Consider the following 12,256-nt stretch of genomic DNA (forward strand, 5'->3'; position numbering starts at 1 on the left):
AATTCCAAAGTTTCAGTGACTCGAGACGAGCAGAATACGAGAGAAGCTCTCGAATCCTTCCTGCTCCCACGGTACGACAGCCTTTGCTCGGAGACGCTCCAGTGAATACATATTATGCTCAACATTCCGCGTATAATGGCCCCGTGATTGACTCTTCGTCATCATCCAGAAGACGGGGGTTTGATAAGGGACCGTATGGAGAGGATTTGACGAGAAGAGCGGAAGGAAGACAGCCGTTGCTCAGAAATGTAATAGTTCAATTCAAAATTTTAAATAAACTCACTTTTTGCAGCCACGCATCGTCTCGGAACATGTTGGAGGTGATATGGATATTGCTAGAAGCAGATCGGCGTCGCCAGAAGTTCGCCTAGTTAATGGTAAGATCAGTAATCGTTTTCACTTTGCGAAGATCTTTAACGGAAATATAGTAGCTTCCTTTTCGTCAAAAATTCTTCAAATCAGTTACTAATGATTATTTTAGTTGCAGCAAGATCCGTTCGTGATGATCGCAAACGTGACAGAGGCGACAGAAATCGGTCGAGAAGATCCCGTTCTCGTTCGAGATCTCATGACAGAGGAGATCGTGAATATGACCAAAGACTGAAGTCAAGAGATAGAGAAGTTATTAGTCGTGAAAGAATTGTTCATTCCGAGAGATATGAAGTTCCACATGAACAAATTAGAGATGGAATTGTTCATACCAATGATAATTTCTATGAATTTTTCAACTTTTTCATCGCCTCATTGAATGAGAAAACTCAGAAGTCGGCTGATCGTGATGTTCAGGGAACTAGAAAAGCAACTGAAATTATTACCGGTAAGTTTAGAAAAACGATGATACAATTTTTAATGGTTTTCAATTTTCAGATGCGTCTAATCTCGAAAAAGATAGAATTACACTTCCACCAGATTTTGATCACTCGGATCGCGAGAAAATGCTTCATTGTGATACTACAGTCACCGGTCTACCTAAATCCATCTTCTTTGGAAGTGGATACGGACCACGTGCTCATTACGCAAAGTTTTCTGCTGCAAAAGACTTCATTGATAAATGTAACAGGATTGGTATCATAAGTCCATCATTGCATGCAGGGATTACGGATTGGCAACGCATAGATCAATCATTCAAATCACAGTTCAGCAATCTAATATCGAAAGCCGAGAATGCGATTATTTTATTGCTGAAAAGAATGGCGTCCGGTTCGTTTTTATTCAACTTCAGATCAGAATACTTCTTCAATAAAATCTGAACATGTACACATTTCCAGAAAATCTTCCAAATGGGTTTATGCAGATGCGCAACATTCCACCAGATCTCATCGATAGGTTCAAGATTTTGATTCGAATGGTTACTGTCTCTTTTTTTAAATGTTTTATTTTGCTGTGTTTTAGGTGGTGCTTGATGTGTACGTCCAAGGAAAAGACAATACGGCGCCAGTTATTCCAAAAATTCTAGAGGTTTGTGAAGGAATTTACTAGGTTTTTTATAATAGTTGTGAGCATTGTATACTTGGACACAGTTGAAAAGCATCGGAAACTTGGAGTTTCGAGTTCAAGAATAAGGAATCCGTTTTCGTCTGAGGAAAGTTTACAGCAGAACTAAAATATTTTTTAGACTGGAGGTTACGAGGTTCCGCCTTCACGGTACCGAGACTCTGATATGCGAAGATATGAGAATGGCGGCCGCACTGCTAACGAAGTCAACAAGGGTTTTGATGCTGAAGAAATTATTCGGCAGAAGGAGAAAGAACTCAAGGAGAAAATGGAGATTGAGCTCGAAAACAAACGCCTAGAAATGGAGCAGGAAATTCGACGAAAAATTCTCGAGGAGGAGCGCGCAAAGATTCGGGCAGAACTAGAAATGGAGAAAAAGATTGAAGCAATGAAAATTCAACAGCAACAGTATCAATTAGAAAAAGAAAAGCAAGAAGCCGAAGAGCAAAATAAAAAGGCGATGATTTCGAAGCAAGTAGAGGACGATTTCAATAAAATGGTTGGAAAACTGGAAGAATGCTTCAAAGAAGTGAGAGCAAAGAATTTTAATCATATTCTTGAAATGGTCTATGGATCAGCCACGTTCAAAACTATACAACTCTATTCGTCAACTTTGACTTCGCTTTCGGACGAACAAAAACACCAACTTTCTCAAGATTTGAGATCTCTTCTTAACTCCATAGCGGATGCTATGAACTCAGTTCAACCCGTTATTAATCCAATGAATCAAATGATGCCAAACTCTATGATTCCTCCTATGATGATGGGAACCTATTCTGCTGCTCCCGGGATAGTAGTCCCATCAATGATGCCTGGTTTTCAAATGCATCAGCAACAGCCAATGATGCCACAACAACACCAACAGCAACAACAACATCAGCAACAAGCAATGCCTTCTACTTCTAGAAACGGCGAGGTGTGTATCAAAGCAACTTGGAACGATTGCTGAAAATGAAAACAAATGTCACAGAAATGCCCGATTAGCAGTCGGGACTTATGGCCGCGATTTTGGGAAATTCGCATCGCGAGTGTCGCGTCACAAACTCATAGATACAGAAGGCGTTAGATTTTTTTTTGATCAGCTACGTTGCTGAGATCTGCAGCAAATCGGGAAAGCAGAAATTTAAATCATGTGTGATCCTTGTTCTCTTTCAATTACGTTCTCGTTACACCCCCCATCACTTGAACGTTCCCTACTTATTTCCGAATTTTTGAAGAGTACCAAATCGCGGTCATGGTTTCGCGACAACATCTTTTCAGCAATCGTTTCATTTTTGATTTTACATCGTTTTCATTTAATATCATTTCCTTTTCTTCGTACAAATAATCTTCCTATTATACAGGTTCATCGCTTAACTCTTGGAGACATGCGACTCCGTCAGCTTACTTCGTCGGAACAAAGACGCCTTCAGAATAAAGATAAAGTAATTGCACAAGATGCTAAAACTGGCAATTGGTGCTTGGCGACTGTTTCAAAAATTCGTAGTGATCGAGTTACTCTTCAAGTAGATAATGGCACATGGAAGAAACGTATTGATGAGTTGTACAAAGAGGACACCGGCAGATCTGGTTATTAAAACAGCTCTGTACATTATTTCCCTGTACTTTTTCGAAAGTTACTTTCCTGCTTAATCGTATTATTTATAATCAAAATCCCTATATGAACCCTGTCTATGAATTCTGTTTGAACAATGCTTTCAGTTTTGATGTTACAATCAAGACTTCATCATTCAACGTCAGCTTTGTAGTGTATCAATTTTCTGCTTGGATTTTAGGTTGCCAAAAGAAGATGAAGCCTATCGGGCGTATGAATAAGATCTGATAAGAAGTTAACAATGCGCAGAAGTCACTGGAACACTCGAAAAAAGAAAACGATGCCAAGAAAGCTAACACAGTATATTCCATTCGAGTGCTACGATAATTCAAGAAGATTCACAGTATTTTTCAAAGGTTTTGAAATAGGGTGCAACAGAACTAATTTTATCACAGAAAAAGCAGACAAAACTTCATCATGTTTTTCCCCCGATATGGAATTGATGTACCTAAGCATCCTATTATTAGATTTACATTCTACACAATCACATTCGAAATTTCAAGATTTAGATTTGAGCAGTCAAGGGATAATTAATCTTCAGAAAACCTAAAGACGTATAGAATCGACTGAAAATCACAAAGGTCGACTTCCAGGTTTTCAGGGTCTCTGGATACAACTTATAAATCGATACACCTCATAGTCACGTAAACCAAATGCATGCATTATCAGGAACGACGGATTTAGCTTTTTTCTATTCGAAAAGGATGTAACAAAAAAGTGAATAATTATTTTCGATTCTTCAAACCTGGAAGCTTCATTCTCGAATAATCTATCAAAGATAATTTGCTGTTTCCATCATATAAACACAAGTTTCGCCGTAGTTTCAACATTCTGATAAGCTCGAAAACGTTTGTCCTGGTAATAATCACTTGCAGCGTCACGGTTTAATGTATCAGACACTCACACAGATTCAAGCACTCATTGCATCTTGAAAAACTCCTGGTTGCTTAGCACATATTAACACAGGTTGGTCAACATACAATAATTCGTAAATTGTGTTAAAAGTTGCAGAAATCATCTTTGGTTCGGACGATGGTGGGACACATCGAATTTGCGAAATTCTTATCACTATTTGGTTGTGTAATTCAAATGTCTGCAGTACGGTAGTCTCTGCGGATCTGTTCAAAATGGCGCCAAAAATTGTCTGCAAAATTTACATGTTTTTTCAATCGACAATTTCGTCGTTCTCTTGTTCTTCTCGCGTGTTCTGTCTTAACTTTGCCCACGATTATTTTAGAAACGTGGAGTTTTCTTTCAGTTTCCGCTGAATTTTTCCAGTAATTGTCCGTCTCAGAATGGTTCGACCAGGAACGGACTCGTTTTTAACTAACCTGAAAAAACACTACAATCAATTTAAGTCAAGTGATGAAGAACGGCCGGTGGTTTGTTCTTAATATTCGGGAAAATTGAAAAATTGTCGAGTTATGGCTTCAGGTGAAATATTCGATTCCACCAAGAAACTCGATGGCCTGGGTGGATTTGAAAAAAGGGTCAATAATAACACAGGAAAGAATGAGGAACATAGCTTTGCCGGCGTCGGTTTGTAAGATGTTCGCGAACGATGCCAAGATTCAGAAGCTGAAAAAGAAAACAGAAAATTCTGTGAAGCCTTCGTTGATGAATCTCAGTTTGTCGCCTCCTTTATTATCCCCTCTCATCAATAAAAAGATGTCACAACAACTTCCAAAAGACGAAAAAGAAATTCTCGACGTTTTGACACGAATCAACAAAATCTTCGGAGTAGTCTCTAACCTTTTCAGCCTTTCATTGTGTGCATGTATTGGTGAGATATTCGAAAATGATACGATTGTTTGGGGAATTGAAAACGATTTTACAACACCAAAAATTATATATTTCAAAGTTCAGAACGCCGCGCGGTTGACAACTCGATGTGCCTTTTCACCTACTTTCAACACTTTCCGTGGGCGCTGATTGGAGGAATGGTCGCTATAGAAGAGGAATCACTCAGTAAGCCATTGTAAGTTTCCCTTTTTTGATTTATTGAGAAAATTTTTGACAATTTTCATGTTTCCAGTTTTTCAGAGCACCCGGATGCTGCTACGATGCTTGGCGAAGTCAGTTCTTGAATTCACTGCAATCTATGATACCTCCAGCAATATTTCGGAAGTTTAAGCGCTGTGTGGACTACGGCGAACATGTGGTATGTACAGGACGATGTGTTAATATGAGACATATTAAAGCGGGAACTACGAAGAGGCCAGGGTAATCTTGTTCTCTCGCGATTGCTCATGATTTCTCTTATTTTTTGATAAAAAATATCAGTCTCAATGTTCAAAATGACTTCATTCGAAAATGTATATGTTCAAAATTTCTCATTTTTCCAGGACTGGTGTATTCAAGTGGTCTCTGGCGAAGACTTTCGATTGGTCGTTCAATGTATTCAAAATACCAGAATGAATCGTAAGTTTATTGATTATCGGAAGATTTCCAAGAAAAATTCATTTTATAGCAATGTACTCGATCCTATGGACCACGAAACCGATGGATTTCGATCCCAGAAATGAACAATTTTCGAATGCGAGGTAAGTAAAAATAACCAGTATTTTTCGATATAGTCACAGTTACTATTTTCTCACCAATTCTATTTCCTTCCTTTTCTCATCACTTTTGTTTGTATTTGTATTTGTGCTTCCGATCAAAAAGTATGTCTCATTTTTTCAGATCAGCGTTGATCAGACAAGTGGAAGCGGAAGTGAAGATATTCTGGACATACGAGAGAATCGGAGTGTATCTAAAAATGTATCGCAATCTCACCTCCAATTAACAACTAGTGTTTAATTTTATGATTTTTATTTGTACTATTAATATAACTTCGAACCAAGAGATTTAATCAAATAAACAAGCATCCAAACATTGAATTCTATTTTTGCTTTTCTTAATTTCAGGAATGCTGAAATAGCGTCATGTAATGCAGAGACATTCATACAACATTGCTATTTGAAATAAGAGGAAGACCGATCGAAATTTCAGAATTTTCAGGCAAAAATGCCCAAACTTCCTGTAGAACGAAGTCCATTGAACGACTCCAGAGAATCAAGAAATCAAGTGAGTCAATTCCTTCAGAACTTATAAGAAATAGAAATCATCAAGTCAAAGTTCACCAGCTGTTACTCAAGAGAGTCCGTCACATTATGTCTGTTGTGTAATAATGAAGAGAGAGGGGGATAACCCATGTCTCGTCCGGAGTCTTTTTGAAATAACTTCAGTTCCTCTCTTGTTTTCCTCATATCAAGTTCGTGTTTCTCAACTTTTTTTAGTCAGAAGTTTTAGTTTTTGTTGATTTCGATCGATTCGGTTATTTCGGCTTTCGAAACTCTCTTCGTGAGAGTTTTCAAAATAAATACTTTTACTGATTCCTTTGAAAAGTTTCAAATTTCTTAAAATTCCACCTCGTTTTTATAGTTGTAACCAGCTAGGATACCGCGACGCACACTATCCGATTCTTATTTTGAAAATATCAAACTCTCAAAGATTCCGAGAAAATTCCAGCGACGAGAACAGTGTTTGCTTCACCAAAACCATAAAAATTCTCCTTCTGCTCGAACTGTTTCTCATGCATAATTCGAGGGAGCCCCTCTACTCCCCCGCCTGTCTCGTATCGTCCGACTGGGAAAAATATGGGGAAAATGTCTTCACTTTTTTTGTCTTTCTGTATCATATCATTCACTCTTCTTTTTCACAATGCGATTCCCCTATTCATCGTTCTCTTCATCTTCTAGTCTTCGATTTTTTGGTCCGTATCGACGCAAGTTCTGGGAGATCAAAGATGGATCTTTTCTCGGATGGAAGGTACTTTAGACCCTAAAGTTTAGAGGAATCGTAATTATTAATTAAGCTTGAACTCTCTGTGGGAAAAGGGTGGGAAGTAATTTTTCTCTTTTTTTTGAGTTATTGAAGCCTTTCTGGAAAATTAGCTCTATTTTTTTCAAGTTCAGAAAGTAGTTATCTGGCTTTCAGGTCACCCAAAACATGAATCCCAACTAAAACTCGTTAGATTCTTGAGTCATAGAACAACCCTATGTTCTCACGACCAACCGTCTTGGGGGGTTTCCCCTAATTGTCCTTGATAACCTCTAATTTTCTCAAATTAACAGTATCCTCTAAACCAACGGAAGTCATTTCTATGCGTCTCCTCCTCTCTCACAGTCTCTAGCTCTTTGCTTACGTATAGTTCCACTGTACATGACACGCCAAAAGCACGTTTTCACTTGCATCAAAGAAAAACCAAAAATAGAAATCGGAAGTGATGAATAAAGAGGAGAAAAACCCACATTCTCATGAAGACATCAGAATAGAAATACGTGTACTAGGTGCAATAATTTTGATTTTTCACAAAGATTCATCTGTAGACCATCGAAGTTGTGTACACAGTTACTTTTTAATTCCCCAGTTTTGATCGGGTCACTCAATTCTGACACTGATCTGTGGCAGTCCACAATAGTTTGGCAGACGGTTTTTGAAAGGACAGAAATGTTCGAAACCGTAATCTGATGATGACGTAGAAATGGCGTGTGGGAGAAAACGAGAGATGTCTGAAATTGAATAGAACAGTTATTTTTGTTCAATGTTCTGAAAAGAATCATAATATCAAAAGATTTCCAAAATAGAAGTAGAATTTCCGAAAATAGATATTTGTGAATGCATGCAAAACACGTATGACAAAATGACAATATTAGTCCTTCGTGACTCTCGAAACAGTAATTAGACGAATTACAAGGAAGAGCGGACATGATTCTGAATCGAGAAAGTTCTATTTGATGATTTCTGTCACGTTATTGAAGATTTTGAATTCATGGATATCAGCAATTGATACCAAGATTGCTATGTGAATAGCAAACATGTAATTATGAAAGTCTACTTGAACCAATACAGCTAGAACATACCGTAAGCAGCCCTTTTATAAAAGTTTTTTTCAACTTAGCAAGAAGCTTCATTGGCTTCAATTAAGCATGCCTATCGTGTAATCTACAGTATACTTTCTAGAGCTTGATGGTTTTAGATTGTATATCCGACCGTATCTAAAAGGTCAAGGCTTTTAGACAGCATGAAATTCAATAGCCTGCTGAAATTTTTGCATTCGTTCCAAATCGTTCCATCAAACGATCTCTGCTACCTGTTACCTGATCGTTCATCACAAGGATGTTGTTATTTATTGGAATCAAAAGAATAGTGGGTTTCCCCATAATCAGTATTCAAGTTATAGTTATTGTTTTTTTATCTGTGACCCTCTTATCATCACAAATGATGACATCATCCACGCAATCTTTAAAAGTCGAATAGGGTAGACAACGTGCAGATTCACCTCTTTTCTGCGTCTCTTCTTCTCACCCCTTCTCTATCGTGACGCATCTCTCGATTCCCATTTACAGAGAAGTTGTGGGTGTCTTTCGAAGTTACGAATCGGTCTCGAGTTGGACACAGGCACTGTTTTGCTTTGCTTGCTGCTCGTCTTCCTCTTAAGACCACGCCCCTAATCGAGGAAGCTCAACTGGTATAAAAGAACAAGGAATAGAGAAGTGAATGCACAACAAACATTTGTTTTATTGTTCTGAATTCACATATTGGATTGTCTTCGGATACGAGTATATCTCCGTATCCATTTCATCGTGTCTTTGAAAATCATAATAACCTGTTTTCATCCTGAAATCGGTGGGAATCACATATTTCAATTAGTTCACTTGATAAAGTCTTGTCTCGTATCTTCTATCGCCTTGTTGATTAGAATCTCGTGGAGAATAGAAACTCTATATATTCTGTGAAATGACTAAAGTACATAATTGTTCTTCTCATCCCAATCAGGTATGTTTTGAATCGAAGTTCAATATGAACTCAATGACCTTTTGAGTATGATTCAACTACACCAGTAAACCAACCATTTCCTCCTCTTCTTGAATCCAGTTAGTCTCGTCGTTCTATTACATATAATCGTCCCGTTCAATACAAACGAAGTAACATGTTTCTCTCTATCCGGTCCCACCCATCCCACCCATCCCAATGAAACCAATATCGATGTATATAGGAAAGGGCAAACTCGAATTTTTCTACATTTTTTAGTGATTTTTTTCTGAGTATTGTCTTGTTTCTTCTTTCTATTATCTGTTCATCTGTGTTATGATAGTGAGCACCGTAATGTTTTGAGCAAACAGTATTTAATTTAGACGGAAAAAATGGTTTTCCGTTCTTTTCCTTTTCTGGGAAAGTGAAACTTCCGGTTTTAGGAATACATGTTGCTTTAAGGTAGTTGATTGGGGAATACTGAAATTCTTAGAATTCATTCAGATAACAATAACACCGCTTTTTTCTAAGTCATCGACACATAAATATCGGCGAACTACTGTATGTACAGTAATTTTCATAGAGTAGCTTTTTTTTTATCAAGGTACATCTTTCTCGCCCCTGTGTAAACACTGTCGCGAAGTTCAACTAGTTACAATACCGTAATCGCAGGAACACTGTAGATTTGAAATACCGATTTACAATTTTGTATGAAATCTTGCTGATGTTGAGAGATTTCCCGACTCTGTTCAGTTCCAGAAGTTTAGTTAGGTGGGGTTAATGACACTCAGTTTGGGATTAAATTTTTCGGTGCTCTTTTGAATTCAAAATTCCAAAAATAAACCCCGGAAATTCAATTTAAAAAACAACCGATCTTTCTAAATATAGTTTGGCAGTGTTTTCTGAAAGTGTAAATATGTTGCAAATGACAAAATCAGGTTTTGCGAAATTTCTAGAAATCAGTTTATCACTGAATTGAGTCTAAAAATGTGTGTGACACACGAGACGACTTCCGTTGACCTCATGTCATTCCTTATTTACAAGAAAACACCCATCTTAACACTCAGACATTTCTTTTTGATACGGTCTTTCAACTTTACACTTTTTTCGTCATGACTCCGCCCACTTTCGAAATGATAGACAGATAATCAGAGGAAGGGAAAAGAGAATTCGTGCATGTTATTCAGCGAGAGAAATAACGAGTGTGTGTCCCTTGAGGAGAGGTTCTAGAGTTCCGGCGGACACTAAGTTTGAAGGCGCTTTTCTATACTCCTCCCCCTTTTTTCCACTCGCCTCCTTACCCTCCTCCGATTCTCTTGCCTCCCTTCTCGGCGCCCCATCAATTGTCGCTGCCACCGGCTCCCTCACTCGCTTCTGAATTTTGAATAGGCAACGATTATTAACTGAATTTCAAACCCCAAAATGTCAAATCTTCCTAGAGGATCTATTGCCAGCGATGACTCGCAGGCACCTCTTATTCCAGATGCTCCCAGGAAAAAGGTACGAGTTTTTTTTTTCATTTTTGACCAAGAAAAAGAGGGTTTCCTCATCATTTACCCAGACATTGCGTTGATCATTTGACCTGGTTGTTGTTTGTTTAGGTTAGGTTAAGTTACTCAATATTAGATTTTTAATCAATAGAAAAAAGTACACATTGAAAGGTTTCGGAATGAAAAACGAAAAGAATAACAACTTAAAATGACAAATCTTTGCCAACTAATATGATGAAATGATCTACAGATATCCGAAATTCAACACAAAGAAACATCCCAAATTGCAATTAGTTACTGTAAAAAACGACAGAAATTCAATGCTAAGAACGGTGGAACCACTGGGAATTCCCAAAGTATTTCGTATTTTTCGAAAGTGATGATTTCCGAACAGAACTAGTTTTCCGATCATTCACCACCATACATTTGATACGGGGCGCATTAGTCTTTCAACTGGACGATGAACTTGTGACGTCAGCTTGATTCATTGGTGAAATCTTCCTCTCTTTTGCTTCTAAATTTAGAAGGAATCACCGGAAACTGTATTGGAAAAGATCTTTTGAGAAATAGAAAGTTCAGAAACGAAATTTCCAAGAAATTTGGTGCGAGAATCCCCGAAAATTTGAATAATTAGGGATTAACCAATACAGACAGAAATTTCTCTAAAATATGAAAAACCAGTAAATGTCTTGATTTTCTTCAAATACGCTACCCGTCCATTTCGAGACACTTGACATCTTCTATTCAAATTGACTGCTCTTCTTCTTCTTTTTCTTGACTCAACCCGAAAATTGGCAGATTCCGCCGAGCATAAATCAAATCTTTTTTCATTGTGCTCTTCTCGATTTTCTATTTTCAAAAGACCCTTTTCGTGGAAAAAAATTTTGATAAGCCAGAAATAATGCCAAAAAATAGAGGTAGAAAATGTGGAATTGATAAGAAATAATACAATAATAGGTCATTGTTACAAAATATGGTGACATAGGACAAAGTTCTGGAGATTTAAGAAAAAGAGGGAACAGCAAAGTTTAAAAATGATATAAATTACGAAAAACGATACAGTATGCTAGAACACCGTTTTACATTATTATATCAGAAAAACGGAAAAGTAGAGAATAGAGATAATCTTCTTCTAACTATTATATAAGGAATCTCGATTTTACATCCAATATTCTTCTTTTTCAAGTTTCTGATTATCAATTCCGACTTCCTCAAACTTCAAACATATGTAGAGAAATATATTATACACCATAGATAAGAACATTTTGTACCGATCTGAACTCTTGTAACTTTTCTGTGTGATAAAACAGTTCTGATATAAATAAACACAACAAAGCGCAACCTTTATAAACTTCATGTTTCTACCGGAAGGAAGGAAGTTTACGCTTCTGATTACTGATAGCGTGACAACAGAGGAAGTAGGCATGGGTCAAAAAATGTTCAAGTCTGAAAATATCATGATATTTAATGACAAGGGAGTCGAGAGAAAGTATAAAATGAAGTTACCTGAATGAGAGGATAAGATTTTTTATGCAGATTAATAATGCTCTCGAAAGTAAGTACCGAACAGAACTTTCGAATTAGAACTTTGATACTTTCAGTTTGTCAAATAACCTTTTGATATTTCCTATCTCTCACTGACCACCTAGTAAGCAGGAAGTATTCCTATCAAATAGATTCGCATCGTATTTGGAAGGAAGTAAAGCTATATGTTATCTCAGCAATAAACTACCGTAATTCGAGAGAATGTAGCGCGTGTCAAACGCAGTATAAGAGATAGTCCCGGGTGGCATTTAGTCAGTTCTCGACAAAACTTTCGTTTTTGAAAGTGATCATTAACTGTAATACTATGTATTTCAATATCAAGAAGGACTGGAATTTG

The 12,256-nt window shown here is 37.3% G+C and overlaps 1 protein-coding gene across 1 annotated transcript; it reads left to right on the forward strand.

Annotated features, from left to right (window-relative positions):
- Positions 1–4,383: 4,383 nt before the first annotated feature.
- GCK72_019284 (uncharacterized protein) lies at positions 4,384–5,873 on the forward strand (the record flags this gene model as incomplete). The annotated part of the gene is made up of 7 exons (XM_003115241.2): positions 4,384–4,470; positions 4,523–4,871; positions 4,955–5,066; positions 5,132–5,249; positions 5,434–5,509; positions 5,559–5,631; positions 5,771–5,873. 7 exons carry the CDS (start codon positions 4,384–4,386, stop codon positions 5,871–5,873), a joined length of 918 nt encoding a protein of 305 aa, XP_003115289.2.
- Positions 5,874–12,256: the final 6,383 nt, after the last annotated feature.

This window comes from Caenorhabditis remanei, chromosome V, assembly GCF_010183535.1.
Source record: "Caenorhabditis remanei strain PX506 chromosome V, whole genome shotgun sequence".
In the NCBI taxonomy this organism is placed as follows: domain Eukaryota; kingdom Metazoa; phylum Nematoda; class Chromadorea; order Rhabditida; family Rhabditidae; genus Caenorhabditis; species Caenorhabditis remanei.